The 20,209-nt window shown below is 32.8% G+C and overlaps 2 protein-coding genes across 4 annotated transcripts in view; one reads left to right on the top strand and one right to left on the bottom strand.

The window, feature by feature from the left end:
* The window catches only part of Tsp42Eq (Tetraspanin 42Eq), a 60,577-nt gene that overhangs the window by 1,430 nt on the left and 38,938 nt on the right, over positions 1-20,209 (bottom strand). The window lies entirely within an intron of this gene.
* On the top strand, positions 6,940-16,916 carry lbm (late bloomer). 3 transcript variants are annotated; one of them, XM_014233086.3, is made up of 5 exons: positions 6,940-7,044; positions 7,433-7,730; positions 15,950-16,108; positions 16,167-16,505; positions 16,575-16,916. In XM_014233086.3, the coding sequence occupies exons 2-5, from the start codon at positions 7,671-7,673 to the stop codon at positions 16,644-16,646; spliced, it is 630 nt and encodes a 209-aa protein (XP_014088561.2). In that variant the 5' UTR covers positions 6,940-7,044; positions 7,433-7,670; the 3' UTR covers positions 16,647-16,916. The 3 variants fall into 3 exon arrangements, with proteins under 3 accessions (XP_014088561.2, XP_069964299.1, XP_069964300.1); XM_070108199.1 differs by having other exon boundaries at positions 6,999-7,013; positions 7,107-7,730; XM_070108198.1 differs by having other exon boundaries at positions 6,946-7,730.

The following is a 20,209-nucleotide window of genomic DNA, read 5'->3' on the forward strand; positions in this document are numbered from 1 at the left end:
TTCGCTTATTTTATGCTTGTTTTTGACTTTCCTACTGCTTTTTTTATTGGAAATCGCTAATCGTGTATCGAGACTTCTCAACAACATTATCGGACTTTGAAATATAAATACTTTGAGAAATTTCTCGTTGAAACAATGATTTCAACAGTGATTCTATTAGCGTTTTTGGAACTATGTTCTGAGTATTATCAGAAAATTTCAGAAAAGTGCGCTAAAAAATGTATAACTAAGAAACAATAGTTAAATTTTAATAAAAATAAAAAACATTTATGCTTATTATGAGCGATTTTATAACTAGAAACCCTAGACCTCCTGAGGGTTATCAACAGTCAAACAAACTGCAGAGTTGCTTCCGTGAAAAATAAATATTCGTATTAAGCAATTATTTAACGATGTTTTCAATTAAACGAATTCACTGATAAATTTGTAAAATAAAAAGAATCTGTAAACAACATCCATCAAAAATGATAAGAAAATTAAAGTCATCTCTGTATTCAATGCGAATAATTCCGTTATACTTGTAAATTATCAGAAGTGTGTAAAAAATGTACTTTTGTAAGAAAGAAATCTGAACAAAACTTTCTGTCTAGGAATTTCAGTTACAACGTTAAACATGTTGACTAATTACACATTTTGTAGAGATAACAGACACCAACGCTGTAAAATATCTCTGTGTTGGCAATTTCAACATTCACGGTTTATTTAATTTTTGTAACGTTAGACACATAGCGATAAAATGTGATAATTCCGGGTGATGATTTAATGAAGGTCATTTGATTAACTTTTAGGCCATAATAGACGAAGACTAAAGTTAAAATAAGTAGAAAAAGAAAATATGGTAAATATGTCATTTTTATATTCGCCTAACGGTTGTTTAATCACAGCAGTGTCTAATTAGATATATTGAAAAGTGGTTTAAGTTTTGCGAAGTAAGGTTCAATCGAGGCGATAGAGTACATCTGGCAAAAGGTTCATTAGATAACATCCAAACTGTCCAGGGCTTTTAAAGCACAGATCTAGAGCTGTACAATACAAAGATCTTTTATTGGTAAAATTATGAAAACTACGCTCTCAATATAATTTCAGATCTATTCCCGCACCCAAGTGATTCTCAAAAGCAACTCTTCCAGATCTTTGCATTATTAAATCCCACTTTTTGTCATATAACGCTAATATTACATTTTCCTTTTCATTAGATCTCATAACTGTACCTTCAAAACATTGCTTAAAATTAATTAATAAATTAGCCAAACTACTATATCCGAAGATCTAAATAGTCACTTCCAACCTCACATACTTATGGGTACCATTTATATAGTGAACACAGACCTTCGTAATCACTGGCACCTAATATCAAGCGTTCTAAGCGTTAGTTACTTTCCAAACAATTTAAAGCTATTTTTTCTATATTTTCTAAAACTATAAACAGTTCCTTGCTAAGTCAAACTTAGGTTTACAGCAGGTATTTGTAACTAAAAAACTTCTTAAGAACTCGAACGTTTGTTCCAGGCTGGACCCTTTTAAGCAGCGCAATACTAATAGGAAGATAAGTTTTTATATTTCGTTATTTGGTGTTATAAGTATTATACAATAACAGTTAGATACCCTAGCATTTTTATTGCAGAACCTCAAATATTAGTAGTTAATTAAAACGCACCATTAATAAAAATATATCGAACATCATAACTACGGTAATTGTCTTAAATGATCAAAAAATAGCAAAAGTGATAATAAATGACTCAGATTCATAAGCATACATTTTTGTATATTAAATAATTATTTTGTGTATCAGCACACCAATTATTAAAAAACTGGTCAATGAAAAAACATTCCGTCTGTCTTTCAGAATGGAATTTTTGTGAGATATAAGAATTTATAATAATGTACATGCTTGGTGTACTGATACTGAAGTGGTTTGAGCGATTGTACTATCGTTCGTGGAAATCAATATCTTATTATAATATAGAATTCTCTAATAGAAATATCATAAATTGATGTATTCTTATCATATTATATCTGCATAACTGATCTTGAAATTATTCCATATACAGTGCGTTCAAAAAATTACGTGCATGTTTATAGCAGCTTTTCTGCTTTTGAATTTGGGGTTCTGAGGTGCTTCACAAAAATCTGAACCCCGTTAAAATGATAAAATTGTATAAACAGGGTTTACTGAGGTCAGCTGAAATGCTTTACGGCAAAATTAACCATGATTGCATACCGCAAGAAGACAATGATCCGAAACATAAGAGCTGACTGTGTACTCAATGGAAACAAAAAAACCATATTGTGTCTTTAGAGTTTCCATCGCAGTAACCAGACTCCAGTCCAATACAAAATTTTTGGGCTTTAATCAAAGCCAAAATATCAAGAAAACATTTAACGTCAACAAAATATTTCATTCAGCTACTCCAAAATTCCTGTGGAATATGCGGAAAATTTAGTTGCAAGTGGCAAGTTGCAATTAAAGATGTCAGATGTATACCACGCGGAAGATTGAATTAAGTATTCATTAAATGTCAGCTATAACAAAAATATGTTCCCAATAAACGCTACCTACACTTTGGAAAATGAAAACGTTATTTTTTGAACGCACTGTGGATAAATGGGCAGAGCTAATAATTTTTAGAGCTAGAAATATTAAAATGCCTTCTAAAGAAATAGCTGTAGCCAATTTCCATATCCAATAAAATATCAAATAGTTTGAGCATTTTTTTAAATTTAGAACAGGGAAATGCTTTATTAAACTTCAAACCGTGTTTATCACAATAATCATTTCATTGAAAAAGCTCCAGTGATAGCTTAATTTTATACAAGGTAACCATATTTCATAATCTGAAACTGAAGTTCAACATTTTACCTACAAGCATATATCAATATGCAATTAATACCTGCATTATTGTTATAAATTTGTAACATATGCTTGACTTTTCCACCCATCTGCAAATCACACCACATTAAGCCTTTTAATGAGCCTTTCAACTTTTATTAATTAGTATTCGCGACCTTTAACAATTTCATATCGCATAAATTGCTCGTTAATGGAAATACATACATACATATGCATATATGTACGTATACAAGTATATGCAAAAAGTCGCCGCTTCATGTCATTAATTAGAAAAGCTCAATTGAGTGATTTCTAGAGCTTTCTCACTTCATATGAGTATTTCATAGCAAACTCTCAATCGGTCGAGTGTGTGCGGTTATAAATTTTAAGTATGTGGGTGTAGCGACAAAATGTGACTTCTAACATCTGGTTGTGTTTGTTTATTATTGTTATGTTATTGGGTTACGTGATTTGCTTTGCCATTGATGCTTCGGTCGCAGCTGCATTTCTTCATTTGCATGTGGTTGCACATTGGAAGCGTTTTCTTGTAGTTTATTTTTTTTTTTTTATAAGCCAATTAAAGTTTGTGTGAATGTATGCTTCACTTTCGATTTCCATTTAATTTTTGAGTGTTCGAATATGCCTTATACATATGTACATACGTACATTTATGTGCATTAATCCATAAATGCATTAATATGTCAGTATATATTTATTGACTTATTTATAACGTAATTTGCTTAATTGCTATTTTCAATCGGTTTTTGCCTCATTTTTTGCTGCAAAAGTTCCTAACGACCCATTATACCCTGAACAGATTATATTATATTCGCGATGAAGTTTTATAGAAGAAAACGTCGGAGAACGTTAAAAAATATATACATAAATGATCTTCGTGACGAGCTTTGTCGATTTAGCCATGTCCGTCTGTCTGTCTGTCTGTATATACGCGAACTAGTATTTCACTTTTTAAGGAACTGAAAATTTCCTTTTCTCTCCAAAAAGCTGCTAATTTGTCGTAATCGATATCAGACCACTATAGCATATAGCTGTCATACAAACAGAACGATCGGATGTAAGTGCTTGTGTGGAAAATCTGTATGGAATTAGACGCGATATCTTCACGAAGTTAGTCATGTATTATTGTCCTAGACAACGGCACAATTTCCGAAATATTGTTCAGATCGCTTCACAAAAGTATATAGCTGCCATCAAACTGACCGAACAAAATTAATACAATATTTTGTATTTGTGAAGGGTATTACAGCTTCGTTGCAACCGAAGTTAACTTTTTTCTTGTTTTTCGTTGTAGTTGGTGTTCCATAAGCCCATTAGAAGCAGATTTCATTTATTTATGGAAAATTTATATGCAAAATTATATGTATATACTATATGCGCTGCTAAGCCTGACCGAGAGATCGCGTCAAAACTAAAAAATTTCTTCCCTTGCCTTAGAACACTAGTCTTAACTGGAATACTGTAAAAGCTTCATGGCGTTTCATTCAATTGTTTTGAAATAATTGGTCTGATAAAGAAGTTACGTGAATTGAAGGACCGTATTCGTCAGATTTGTGACCTCGCGAATATTGCCTCTTTTCCAGACTCAATAAATTATACGGTCAAAATAAAGGCAAACACCTATTTTGAACGCCTCAAAGCTTCACATATTTTCATTAAAAAAATTCATTGCTAGGCCAAAGATGTTCAGCCCATATATTGTAGATAGAACATAAATTTGAATATTTGTATACTGTCTTCATATAATGAATATAGCAGTTAACTCATTCACCTTCGTTAAAATTCTATAACAATTAGATCACGCTGTATTCGTATAGTAACCACAGGAATTTCCCATGTTCAATTGACGTTACTAGAATGTATCTTCAATTGAGAATTTTCTAAGAGACATGATATTGCTATAGGCTACTGGCTAACATTTAGTGCATATAAGGTGCACAGTCATTCGAGTGAATAGCACGTGATGACTGAATCCAAAGCGTGGAAAGTCGCAACTGTAGTTTCTTAATTCAAATTATTCTTGCAAGCTGCATATTTACGTCCACCTCGATTCTACCTCAATATAGAATAATCGCCGGCCATTCTTATACATTTTTGTTCTAAAGTACTCGCAACAATGTGCTGGCATCAGTCAACAGTTGTGTAAGTTTTTTATGAAATTATTGGTTTTCATAGCAATTGTTTAATGACCGTCTGCAAGTGAGTAGTGGTAAAAAAATTAAATTTCCGATTGTTGACTATGGGCACTTTATTCAAATAAAATATGGGGTCTAGATAATTCATGTCAAATCTTGGTTAGGTATTAAATATTTTTTGTATTGTTGTTTTAGTGACAGAGCAAGTTTTAATTTAATTTCCTTCATTTTATTATATACAAAAGTATATAGGTATATCGTAAATCTACATTATTTTTTTAAAAAATGAAGATTTTGACATTATTAGTAGGGATCCCGTCTTCAGTGTTCTTAATTTATCCTACCTTATTATTAGCGAAGTGTTTGCGGAATTTTAAAACTTAAAAAATGTTGCGAAATCAATATTTAGCTAGATCCTAATGGATAATTTTTCAGTTAATGGGATCACCGGAATCCGAAAAAGTACGAATACTATTGTGTATTATATAGTTGTATATTACTTGACTTTATACTGTGCAATAATGGGGTTTTAGACCAACATTCTACTAATGTACCTACGATGCGCTTCAAGAAGCACTTAGGATCACCACCTGGTGGCGCAATAGAAATTTATTATGGTATAGATATACTTGTAGACGACTACTGCCAAAATTTAGAGCCGAATCGGACTTGTAATTTCGTTTAGACCACACGTGTGGTCACAGAAGTGTATGTATCCGCGGATTATGGAGAAGTAGAAAAAAGTAATGGCCGGTAAATCGATTCTGGTTTTTGGAAGGAAATTCTCATTGAAAAGCGCTTGTATGCTAAATACTGTGACTCTTGGCGATCAATAAAACGCGATTTAATGAGTTTCAATGTGGTTGCCACGTAGGGAAAAGCTGTCGACGCGATGGTACTGTGTGACTACTTTACGTTAGATACTGTGAGACTACTGATCGTCGATGAAACATGGATGCACCGAAGAAGGTAAAGGGTGTCTTGACTGCATTTGGCGGTTCTCCTCTCACAACACACCGGCTAACATCTTCGCCGTTGCCACAAATTCGTCCAATTATAATACGAACTGCTATCTCATCAACCACATTCTACAGATTTTACCCCTGAGACTTTTTATATTGGATTATAATGAATTGCTATCATTTATATCAGAAATGCTTATCATTATCACGTCATGCTCAGGCTACCCTAAATCATATTTATGACCGTATATCACATCGCTCTACATCAATCATAACTCATCATAACATCATATCTCTTTCTTAAATACTGAAAATTTCCTGTTGGGTCTCTACAAAATATATATGGTATATATATAAACATTAAATTTTGATCGTTTCTCATGGCAACGATGTACTAAAAAACAATAACAATATAATATTTTGAAAACGAAAACAACAAATTTTAAAAACTCGAAGATATTTGTCCACACCTATGCAATGACAACAAATGTACATCCATATACATATGTATATATACGCACAATGCTATACTATTTATTTATTTATGTGCGGGCTTGTTTGTATATATGCACGTATTCAACCCTGAGTAAGATCGAAGTGCTGCTGTTTTCATAATTAGCCGAACGCCCCTCCGCTTTGCCCTGACGAACAGAGCAAAGGTATTGCCCAGTTGGTGAGCAAGAGCTACATGTGCATTAATGGCATCTGTTTAGAGTCACATTGTCAAAGTGACGTCATCGTGGTACGCATGGCATAGAATAGTATGAGTGTATTGGACGCGTTCGAGCGAAGCTAATGATGACTTCAACGTTGACGTCGACAGCAGGCGGCATAGTCGCTGAGCTAAAGAAAAATTTAATACGCGGCAAGTGTTATAGGAAAAACAACAATGCCACGGCGAGTCACAATGACAACAGCAACAAACACAGTAACAACTACAGCAGTGGTGGTAGTGGCGGCAGCGACCATGCCGACTTCAATGAAGCATATTCGTGAGCTTTTATATCAGTCTGCGTTTGAACGTGTAACGGAAAAGTTTCGAGATATTTTTTACTCCAAGTGAAAGTGGTGAAGAACGGAAATAAGAAAGTGAAAATTGGTATTATATATATTTATATTAAATGCTCATAAAATATTTTTATTAATTTAATTTAAAAAAAGTTCTGTGGGAAAAAGTAAAATTTGTATAAAAAAATTTCTCAAGAACTAAAAACATTTTGAGAGAAGCAGAAATAAACAGCATCTGAATTAAAACAAGTGCATTTGAATTACTTGCGGACCGCCTGAGCATCACGTACTGCGTACGACCACTGAAGAGCTCGCCAAGACACCCACGCAATCGACGCCGCATTTTAGACAACTTAATTTTGAAAAATAAAAAATTAGAGCACAAAAATATTTGGAAAATTGTGGGATGAATTTTATGAGCCTCTTTTATTAATACAAACCATATGTGTGTTTGTATTTTATATTTAATTTTCGAACAGCAAGTGGCGTTGCAAAGAATTTGACTGCACCGATATTTTTTGGAATTAAAAAAAAAAAATTGATTTATGAGCTTTTAAGAGCTGTTAACTGCTTGTGGTGATTTTTCAAAAATAAATCGTGTTGAAAATATAAATAAAGCGCAAGTATATAAACAAATATACGGTGGTAACACACAAACCTAATAAAATTGTAAAATAAATAAACAACGATCCACTAGTAAGTCACTAAAGGTGAAAAATGGGCTGCGCTACGACCACCGTAAAAATATCTTCGATTCTCTTAAACACACTTTTGGCGGTAAGTTTGTTGACTTTGTGTTATTTTTGTATTTTTTCTTTCCTTTTACTGTTGAGACTGCGTTTGGTGTTGCGCGTTGGTGGTGTTTGTGTTATGATGTCATGGTCGTCACCTCAAAAGTAAAAAAGCTATAAAAAAACGAATGGCAATTGGTATGAAAAATACTAAATTAAATTAAAATTTTACTGGGTAATATTGTCTTAACCAATTTAGGGATACAAGCAAGATTTTTTTATGAAGCTTTGTGTATTCATACACATTTATAACTTTTTGTTATAAACTTTAACTTTTGGCATAAAATGTTATTATTAATTGGCATAACCGTAAATATGTTTTTTGACTAGTAAATTATAGGAAAACAACACGAAAATAATTAGAAATTCTTCCAGAAATGACTTGGAAGAATTTCGAAAGCATTCAGGAACACCACTGAATAATCATTCGAATGATACGCAACAAGTGATCATAAAAACAACTCGAAGAAATGGCAAAAGTGATCAGAAAAGCATATAAAAATGGTAGAGAGATATATTATATGTTTTAAAATTATATGGTAGTTCCTTATGATCCATATTAAAAATGACATAACTTAAGCCGTGTATCAAGTCCTTCACATACTTGCTTGCGCTAGTTTCAAAACCGAGTCGCTAAGCGGTGCCGACTGGACACTTTGATTCATTACAGTTTATAATAGTGTATGCTGGGTTAATATATAATATAATTATTTAGAAGGTATGTGTCATAAAAAACAAGTTTCGAAAAATTAGTAACAACGCTACAAGTTTTAAGCCAGGCTAATGGTTATAATAAGAAAATATTTTTGATGTTAGAATGATGTGATGATTGATGGAAAATGATTGTTATTGCCTTTCGAGGGTGATCACTATTAAAAAAATAATTTTTTTCTGACAATGATCGAAACAAGGCTAGGTATCCTCGTAATATGCAATGGTAATGAGTCAAATGTAGGTAGTTAATACTCATGTACCATATATTGCATTGTTTTTAAATTAAAGTTTAGCAGAGACTTTAAATTGACTGATAGATTATATGAAGTGTTCTAAAGCCGTAAAATGTTATTCCACTAAACAAGGTCAAGGGACGAGGTCTGATAGATATACACTACAAAAGTTTCATCGTTTGAAGTCCAATTTGAAATGAAAGGTCATTCGGTTGAATTCAATACATTATTATAATAGTTGTTATTTTATATCTATGATTATGCAAGTTTATATGAATTATACCAGTTTTTTGTTCTATTCGCTGCAATCGCACTCTTAACGAATCGAATACAGCTGTATCAACGGCTGGGTGCTAGCATTGTACGCAAACTTTCAATCGGTTTTACTTTCTTTTCAAATTTATGGTAAATTATTTTCTTAGTTTCTATTTTCTTGACACAAATACATTGCAAATGTCAGGTCAATATCAGCAAAGAGGCGATTCTTATTACGAAAATCGCTCGTTCACTAAGTAATTTCGTTTTTTAGTGCCATTTAAACAAGATTTTTTTATTGTGCAACGCTATCGATCGCGTTAGACAAACTTAATCTCTCGAGTTGTTATTCGACGATTTGCATCGAACAACGATTTTATTTTATCTACATCTACATTCTCAAGATCGAATTTGCCGGAAGTTTTGCAAGCCCGCTTTCGCATTGGCGTTCGGTCAACACAGTCTTCAAACACTTCACATAATTTTCGCCTTGCTTGACTACATTTTTACCCTTTTGATAGTTTCGATCTTCCAGCTTCGATAAGGCACGAAACAAACTTTATTCCAAAAAATGTAAGAAAATTTCTGTTGTCATCAAACGAAATTATTTAGTGAATGATTCATTATATGAGACTACTACTACCATGCAAGGGATTTCAGAGATATAAGATTTTACGTTGTAATTCAATGTCACAATTTCTTGAAATTATCGAATCTCCAAACTTTTCTCGCTATAATTCGGTTGTTGCACGTGCTGTGTGGCACCAATTGTTATTAAGATCAACTTCTTCCAGTTGCGGCCATAAAAAGTTGGTTATCATCGATCTCTAGCGCTCTCGATTGACAGTAACGGTGTCACCAGCTTCATTTCGAAAGAAGTACAGACCGATGATTCCACCAGACCAAAAACCACACCAAACTGTCAATTTCGGTGAATAATTTGTAGGTTTTCTTTGCACCAGAATCTCCGGTTTTGTTTATTTATCGAACCACTCGAAAGCATATGAAAATTTGCAATTGGAGAACGATTAATTTGATAATAAAATTGAATAATTTGTAAACTTTGTTCTTCCTTATATCTTTTCATGATGAAATTACTGAATACAATGAAAAAAAATTACAGATCATGACATATTAAAAATGGTCGAAACGGCATTTAGAAATCATATCATCCCTATTGGAAAATCCAATATAATTATATCCTGTACTAGGTATATTAAATTTTCCACGAGATTTGTAACACTCAGAAAGAAATGCCGTAGACACTTTAAAGTACATATGTATGTATATAAATAATCAGCGTGACGAGATAAGTCGATTTAACGAATTTCGTCTGTATATATACGAACTAGTCCCTCAGTTTTTGAGATATCGATCTGAAATTTTGCACACGTCCTTTTCTCTTCCAGAAGCTACTCATTTGTCGGAACCGATATCGGACCACTATAGTATATAGCTGCCTTTAAAACTGAACGTTCGGAATTAAGTTCATTTTATATTTTAATGAAATTTGGCATGGGTTATTGCCTAAGACAATAATATATTTCAATCTCTGAAGAAATTGTTCACATTGGACAACCATAGCATATAAGTATGTGTCATACAAACTAACCAATCGAACACAAGTCCTTGTATGGATTTTTTTATTTGACAAGAAATCTTCACGAAAGTTAACATAGATTATTATTCAATGCATCTATACAGTCTCCAAAGAAATTTCTTAGATCATACCACTATATCATAAATTTGCCAAACCAACTGACCGAGTAAAATCAAGATAAATTTCTCTTTATACCCTTATCACACATCTGTAAAGGGGATTATAGCTTCGGTGCAGCTGAGGTGAACGTTTTTTCTTTTCTTTTTTTTTTTGTAAATTGTCAAAAAATATATCCAAAGCTTAAAACAATATAATATTAGGCATGTAGTATCAAGGTCACCCTTCGTGAATTTTGTGCACAGATGGATATAAAGTTTGAATTTAATGCTGCACGTATAACAAAAATTTAATATAAATTAACATAGACAAAGGTTAATCACGTTTTTGTTTTTTGTTTGATCAACTCATTCAAAATAATTTATTAAAATACATATATACATATATACATACATACACATATCTGCTAATATGATTGACTCTAATGTGTGTTTTAATTAATGTGCACAAAAGTACTAAATGTATTTAGGCATGGCTAACCACAGATATACGAGCTAGATACACATACATTCACACATGCATAAATATATATATATACATGCTATGTATAATTGTATTGAAAATCTACATGAGTATAACAAATATTGCAGTATTGTTATACGATGATCTTCAGTGTTTTTTCACAATAATTTCATTGTCTCATTCATTGAAGTTCAAAAATACACATTAGTTTGAGTTTGTTTACCAATAGTTTATATAGGCGCTAAAAGTAAATAGCAAAACTACAAAAATCAACTTTATATACAAAACATTAGTCTATACTTACATAACTAAACCGCTTTTCATGGGATTACGTGTACAAACCCGTAAAAACCAGCAACACCACCACCACCGATATTGCTTGTGAATATTCGCCCCCTTACGCCAGCTTGTTAACCGCACCACCATTGACCTATTTACCGTTATTTACCAGAATTTTCCACCAAAACATACTCACACAAATACACATACTATTCACACAGCGACAAATATGACAAAGTTGACTTCGGCGCCTCCATTTCCACAGCAAAAACTAAGTTTACAACAAACTTGTAAGCGTCTTACTTTCTAGCGCCACTATCGGCGCGCTTCTTTCCGCGCTAGACGTATCTTTATTGCGCAGTAATCCAATTCAACCCAATTCATGTAATTGTGGCATATTTATTGTTATATGCTTGTGTGTGTGGGTGTGTGAAAAATTTCAAACTGTAGCTTGAGTGAAAACTGTATTTTCACTATAGTTAAGAAAAACTGTACTTTATGATTCATTTTACACGTTCGTTTGAATTTTGTACAATAGTGGCAACCCCTTTTAGCAGCTTTAATTTATAGTTTTAATGCTCTGAACAGCATATATTAAGTTTGCCACGCTGTTTGTAACATCCAGAAGGAAACTTCGGAGACCCTATAAAGTATTGTATATGCATGGTATGTGTGTATATATAAATGATGAGCCATGTCCGTCTGTCTGTTCGTCTATCCGTCTGTAAATACGCGAACTAGTCTCTCAGTTTTAGAAATATTGATCTGAAGTATTGCACACGTCCTTTTCTCTTCAAGAAGCTGGCCAATGTCCGATCCGCCGATATCGGAGCACTATATTGCATAGCTGCCATTCAAACTGACCGATCAAAATCAGAATTAATATCTGTTTATACCCTTTTATGCTATAAAAATGCACCTGTGAAGGGTATTATAGCGTCGGTGTAGCCGATGTATTTTTCTTATTTTATTATACATTTTATTTTTCTTTTTCTGCTTTTCACAGTTGTATGCGTCTTCTTTAGACTAGGCGTTGACTGTTTGAGTGTCACTTTTAATTAACATTTCTAATTTCGTATGAAATATTAATAATATCATTATTTATGCTTGTAGTGTTTATGAGTATGACCTTTTTAGCTATAAAACTTTACAAATTAGCTGTCTTCGATTCACAATTTCTCTGCCTGCGACATTTGAGCAACAACAAAGTTAGCTTGTTGAATTCGATACAAAAGCTGTTTCATTAAAGTGGTATAACCGCTTTCTTTAACGCTACCTAATTTGCTTTTTTTGCAGTTTTTTTCTTTCTAAAAAAATAAGTCTTAAAATAATATAATTATTGTTTAAAGAAAATATTTATGCGGTTAAATGATAAACTACATATCAGCGCATGGTTCCACAACAAGTGTTGTCCGTTTGGTTGGAAAACTAGTACCGCCTGCTCGATTCACTACTCTCTAACGCTATTCGAATCAATTACACCTAATATGGAGCCATTTCTTATTTTTATTTTCTATTTGCTTTCGAATTAATTTTTGGAACCCATTCTTTATTTCTTTAAATTGGCCAAACGGCTAAATAATTAGTGTAATTTTGATTTGTCAGTTTTATGGTCTTTTTAAGTAATTCCAATACTGTACTTTTTTGTTCCATTAGTTGTGAAATGAATTATATGACATTCGTTGAGTTGCACATTTCGTTTGATTAAAGAAATCACGCTTAATTGGAAAACTTAATGAATTAAATGTTGCATTCGCGCGTTGTAGCGACAAGACTTCGACACGCAATGTCATAAACAGAAGAAAGATAAGAGGCTATATGGAAAATTGTCAAGTTTCCATGTAAATGTAAGCAAAAAAGTAAATTTTTTTTAAAAAATATTAGTTTTTTGCTTAGGTTTCTTTCTTTTAAGACGTTATTTTTATCAAATGCGATCCAACAAAAATAGTAATGAAGCAAAATTGTCGTAGTATAAGTAATAAGAAGTAAAGTAGTGTAATAAGAAATACAGAAATAAAGATACTACTATCTTTCTTGCACTCTATTATAGACTGACGAATTGAATTATGAATAGGAGATTGAGCAGCGCTGAGCTATCATCGGTTCATGCGCTGTCGCAAGATCCTTTTTATTCAAGATCGATCGTAAGAGATCTAGTGAGCTATTTGCCCTCAGTAAGGCTAGCCACTACCTAGTTGTGGGGGTTCTAACAGGCCATTATTCTATCGGAGTCCATGCTGTAAGGATAGGAAACTTACCGGACGCTGTTTGCAGAATCTGTATGAAAGAAGACGAGGTGGAAATAGTTCAACTCTTCCTTTTTGATTGGCCCGCGTTTGAGAGATCAAACCTTCAACACTTAGAAGCTCATACTTCCAGATATCCCACCGAACTGCTGGAAACAAAAATTAAACGCCTGTGCAAATTTGCCTTGGCCACTAGGCGCTTTGCTGACTTATAGGATCGAACACAGAAGTTCTATTTTTATGGCTTTATAAGCACTTCATATAGTAGTCCAAGTGCGATCTCTGATCAGCCAGGTGCATATATATAAATAAAAAAACGCAGGCTATGGGAAAATATTTCTAGGAACATTTGGTCCACCATATTAAATTATACCAATAGTTTTTGTAGATTGTCAACTTTTGAATAATTTTTTAACAGATAGTATGGTAAATTATTAACGCTTCGATTACTTGGCAATTATATATTTACGTGCCGTGGAAAAGTTAACAACTGTTGTTCCAGTTCTTGCATGTTGTTAGTTTCCTTATATGTACATGTATATACAATAAACTGGTGAACTAGTTTTTAAGCAGTGAATTGAGCTAATTTGTTATATATTTTGATTGTATTTGTACATAAGTTTTCAGTTATTATATTTAAGCATATTTCTACGCTCTAGATACAATATCTAGGTTGACAGTAAATTGTTCAGCTTATCTAACTATAATTAAAAATAAATTAGTAACAAATATACATGTATTAAAAGTCGAAAAAGCTATTCTGGTTTGTTAACTGAAAATGTTTGGTAAAAACTCAATATTGTCTAATTCTAAAATTTTTAAGAATTCTATAAAACTATAAGTACTTAAACTTCATTAAATGATAAAATAAGCCAAGGCTGTTTCTATTTCTTACGTAATTCATACTTTTTTTGCTGCAGCAATGAAAATCTTTTAAATTTAAAATCAACAACATTCTGAATTATTTGAAATTTTGTTAAAAATATGCTTAAATTCTATAAGAAACTGCAACATCTAAGAAATTTCGATATTAAATCAAAAAATTTATTGAATGATCATGATCTTTGAAAAAATATGCTTACGCTAGATCTAATGTTTTCTAGGACACAGTGAATTTCGAATATTGGTTGGCTCTATCCTAGCAAATTTTAAGGGCGCTAGAAAGCTTGAACAGCGACAACATGGATATTTACTGTCAAGGAAATTAGGTCCATTCCAAATGGATCCGAATTCATATACAATGCTGGGCTGTATTAGTACTGAAAATAGTAATCGTAAAAACAATTTGGATAATGTTTTATGCTACTGTAATGATAACACATACGAGTATGTACCTTGTACTCTCGACCACTTCATATTAATATGTTCAAAATATTAATATATTCTTTAATATCTTGCTTAGAAGACCACTCCGTCGTTTTGTAACTTGACAATTTTTCGTACAGATTTTGAGAAACTTCAGACGTGTGTGACCACGATATATTTCAGAAATACACGTGAAAAATTTATTATGGTAATTGTGGTACGAATCTTGATATTGTCATACAAAATTTGTATAAACCTTCATGCGATTTCTTGAGTTATGACAAAAAGTTCACTCATTTATTTAATAATATATTTGGTTTGTTATCAACCGTTTCTTACTTTCTCAATTTTTCAACTGCAGACTGAGTGAGATGACCCTTCCTAAATATTTAAAAACACGGTTCAGGTATACACATTTCTAAACTCCGTTTTTCAACGACTTGCTAGTGTCTGCTAGAGGCCACTATCGTTAATATGGAAAAAAGCACTGTCTCTCTTCTGTAATTTTATGTGTTAATTGGCGATATTTTAATCCACGGCCTTGTAATCTCGAATTGGATTACCGCCGAATCACTATGATCAGCTTCTTCCACTCTGGGTTTTTTGGATTTCGTTGAGATATAACTTGACTAGTGCGACTTTAACCATAAATACAAACATATTTTGTAGTTGTACTTTTTTTTTCCTTAAATTGAATTTGCTATTCTGATTTTTAGACTATAAAGTCTAAAAACCTTGAATAATTGATTAATAATTATTAAAATATGCAAGCATACCAAGTTTTGAAAACAAGTTTACCCAGTACTTTAAGTTATGTAGTGAGAGATGTTATGCCATTTAGTAACTAAAAATAACAACATAGTTTCCAAACCAACAAGAAATTCGACATTTAAATATATTTAATCTCAGTATCTTTGAAAAATTTGCTGAAATTATTCCATTCCATTTGATTACTAAAACACTGAAAACTAACTTGATTATTTCTCGCTTGCAGCTTTTTAGCATTGCCGCCATTGTGCTGATTGCCATCAATCCGGGTTCTGTGCCAGACGACTGGGACATACCGGCATATATCATCTTCGGCTTAGTCATAGTGTTCGCCATAATAGGCTGTGTGGCTGCGCTGCGTGAGTCAATTTGCCTCACTGTCACAGTAAGTGTTATACCAGTACAATATTCAAAACAGTTATTACATAAAGTTCTATTTATAGTGCGCCGTTTTCTTGCTGCTGTTGGCAATTCTACAAATCGCCGTTACGATCATCATTTTGAACGATCGTCACACGCAGAGCGGCATTGCTATTGTGGAAGATGCCTGGGATCACGACAAAATTGACGCTTTGCAGAGGGAATATGAGTGTTGCGGCAAAGACAGCTCACAGGATTATATTTTGCTAAATCGTCAAATACCGCTCAGCTGCTATGAGAATCAAAATGATGCGGATGCAAATAATATTTTCACCGAAGGCTGCAGCGCCAAGTTGCAACGTTACTATGATAGCGAGACCACGAGCATCGCTGTGGCGTCGTGGATAATTGCGGCCATTGAGGTGCGAGGCTCATAATTTATATTTATGTATATGTATTTACTTAAATTTGATTTATTTTTTTTCCCACAGATAATTGGTTTTTTGCTGGCCGTATTTTTGGTCATCAATTTCCGAAATAAACAAAGGCGCATGCAGTTTTAAAATGCGGCAGTGTTTGCTGTGTTACAGTACAAATTTATCCTGAACGTCTCGAATATTGATTGCTGTTGCGCGAATAATACTCGTATTCTGCTTGAAGAAATTGCCTTTTTATTTGTGCAATTATTGTAATTTATTTGTTGTGTATTTATTGTATTCAATACTCATTGACATTACTGCAGAGTAATCGATTAAATTAAAAAAATAATGTGTAATTAAGAATTTATTAAGATATTTAATAATTAAAACTATAATAGATGCTCATTTAACGGATTACTGGTATTTACAATAAGTATACTTATCAAATTATATTTATCTGTATTGAGCAGTTGGACCAGTCGAAAGTTCTAAAAAAACGCTTAGCTCTGACAATTTATTTTGAGAGTACGAAAGAGGACCGGATTTCTTTTCTTTATGCTGCTAAGCCGATCTTCGAAATTCCATTTTTTAAGAGGACGGTAGTTCTCCGATTTCGCGGTTCCGTCAAATGAGCAGCTTCTCAGTCTCTGAGGCACTAGTTCGCGTATATACAGACGGACGGACGTGGCTAAATCGACTCAGCTTATTACTTAATTTACCCTGTTGAGGGTATAAGAAGTTGCTATTATAACAAAAAATATGTTGTCGTTTACTAGATAATTTTACTTTGAAGCAAAAGTTAATACTTCAAGTGGATACGTGAGATTGCCTCCGAGTACCATTCTCTCCTGATTTGAAAAATTAAGTGATACAAAAAACGTGTTATAGTTTTACGCGCCGAAACTAACTAACCCGAATGTGAACTTTTTTTTTACTTACTTACTAAATTAAATAATGTTTTCAAAACTTTAAATACTGAAAAACTGAATAGTTCTAGTGAAAAAGTTACAATCATCTACAAAGGAAATGGAGAAGCTCCATATGAAGACAAAGTGTTAAAATTTAAGCAACGTTTTATATGAATTTGAAAGCAGCTAAGCTAAGCTAAGCTAAGAGACAAAATTGTACCGAAAAAGTACCGTAATTTAGATACTCACTATAGGCGACTTAGCTAAAACAGCGAGGAAGTAAAAAATATAGTCGTAATTAATAAGTACAAGTAAGTATGTAAATAAAAGTAGTAAGGTGTATTTTCTGGAAGTTATGTATAATTTTCGACAGCAAATTATGAATATATTGAGATCAACTATCGATATACATACTACGAAGATAAACACATAACATAATGTTATGACAGAAAGAGCTTCAGGAATTGGAATAAGCCTTTAAAGCTAAGAAAGATGAAGGAAATCCTGAGCATTAAATCTGAATAAAAAATTTCAAAAAATCTCAATCATATTTTTACAGGTAAAGAATCTTGTATTTATTCATAGAAACTACAATAAAAACATAAAGTGTTTAAAAATGAATGAATTCCAAACAAAGAGAATTGAAGAACATTTTTTCGCTTTGTTGCTTATAAGCTCTTAATTACTTTTGTTCGTGAGGAACACGACTAGTCAATATTGAATGGTAGATAACAACCAATTAATAAGATAAAAAACTTTTTACAAATGATATATATTATATTTTAAAGCATAAAATGGCATTTTTATGTCCAAAATTCTATAACTTAATTTTGCGACTTTATAGAAAAAGTATTTTTAAAATTTAATTTTATTTGAATAGTTGAAAATATAATATAATATAAATGTATGTATAAGTAGATATTTCAAAACAAGTAAGGAAGTGCTAAGGTCGGGTGTAGCCGAATATTTCATACTCTTGCAACTTGCCAGGATCAAAGCCAGGGCAATACTTTAAGGTGCGTAAGGTTTGTTAGAACAACGAAAATCAATATACTTGTATGTAGTATGTGTTAGGTTGGATAATTTATAAACCAATTTTACATATTTTCGGATTTAAACTATAGCATATTCAATATTATATGTTCAGTCAATTTTACTAAGGTATCTTACTTAATTGCCGATATATGCGATATAAAGTCAACCGGTAGTTCGAGAATCTTTCTATTAGGTATATGAGGGCTAAGGGAATTATTGAACAGATTCAACCCTTTTTGACATACACACATATTGTTATCAGGAATGGACTCTCTTCGAATTTCTATAATATGTATATCTCACAGATTGTTATTAAATGATTATTCGGTAAAATGTTCGCTGTAGGAACTGGGGTCCACAAATTCGGTATGTGGGGAATTGAGTAGTTTTAGCCCGAATTTGAAATTTTTGGTAATAAGGTAGCGCACCTCAAAGACACTCTTCGTGCAAAACTTTAGGTCCTGAAATATGGGGTTTCACCGATAGGGGGGTGGTCCCACGCGAATTGGCTAATTTTGATAGTTATTTATTGATTTACCGCGCTTTTAGTAGTTTTTAACAGAAGAAAGGGGAGTTGGCGGGTGATCACCCGCTTTCATCCAATTTCATAGTGTCGGTAGGGGTGATTAAGAGATATGTAGGGTGGTTTAGGCGATAAGTACACTATATCTATTAGAGAGTTATAGTTTTATAGATTTTTGTTTAATTGTGTTTTGTGGATGTGGCAGTGGCAGTGGGAGATCACGTGTATGAAGTTTCACTAAAATATCTCAAAAACTCAAGTATCTATCTATGATTAGTTTTAGGTGATACAAACAACCGTTAGGTGAACAAAACTTTTATACTCTGTAGCAACATGTTGCAAGAGTATAAAAATAATTGCCATAATTTGCTCGCACATGAACATAAAAATGTTATGTATACGCCCACGCGTTCGCCGTGGCAAATCACTGACAGTTTAATATGGCTTTGGCAAATATTTGCACAACAAACCGCCATAAGCTGCTAAAGTGAATTTCTCTTGTTTGCTAACATTTTCATACACAAATTCACAGAGTCCATTTTCAGGTATTTTAAATCGTTTTAAAACATTTACGCATTGCCACGGTGTTTATAAATAAACAAACAAATCAATCAATGGTGTCACATATAGCGAAACAAACATAAATTAGAAAAGACCGAGAAAATACATTTACATACCGTAATGTGCGGTTGTGCAGTGTGAAATTTCTGCTGTTAACTCAGATGTTATTGCGAGTAGCCAGGGGTTGTTAGTGGTTGTGGCAAATAAATGGTTGTTGTTGAGTTTGTGAATACCACTCGTTAAGGTATGGGTTCAATGATAAACACTAACTAACTAGTTTTAAGAAACAAAATCTGTTACGGCGTCTTCCCCTTAAGCTTCCACCACCCTTTTGGTGAAAAAGTGTTATTGCGGGAAGTTCTTCTTCATTACATTCACTCAATGAAGATTGTTGCCAAGTATAAGATTAACAAAAGATTCCTTACAAAAATTTTGATCGGTTATTGTGTGGCAGCTATATGCTATATTAACTTGATCTGAATAATTTCTTTGCACCATTGGCTTGAACAATAACAAATGCTAAATTTGGTGAAGACTGTTTGTTCCGGTCATTGCAGAACGTCCTCACTGGAATACGGTTTACGTCCAAGCAGGCTTGTTTCATGCTCGTTTTTATATAAACAAAAATTCTATGAGTTTGATTTTGAGATCTCCACAGCACCATATTGTCTGCTACTTCG

The sequence above is a fragment of the Bactrocera oleae genome, chromosome 4 (assembly GCF_042242935.1).
Source record: "Bactrocera oleae isolate idBacOlea1 chromosome 4, idBacOlea1, whole genome shotgun sequence".
NCBI lineage: Eukaryota > Metazoa > Arthropoda > Insecta > Diptera > Tephritidae > Bactrocera > Bactrocera oleae.

What these genes read in the sequence shown, in the direction of transcription:
- lbm (XM_014233086.3), top strand. Translation starts at nt 7,671, where the DNA reads ATGGGCTGCGCTACGACCACCGTAAAAATATCTTCGATTCTCTTAAAC. An exon ending in TCTTAAACACACTTTTGGCG is followed by an intron (nt 7,731 to 15,949) that starts GTAAGTTTGTTG and finishes TCTCGCTTGCAG; the next exon opens with CTTTTTAGCATTGCCGCCAT. An exon ending in GGATAATTGCGGCCATTGAG is followed by an intron (nt 16,506 to 16,574) that starts GTGCGAGGCTCA and finishes TTTTTCCCACAG; the next exon opens with ATAATTGGTTTTTTGCTGGC.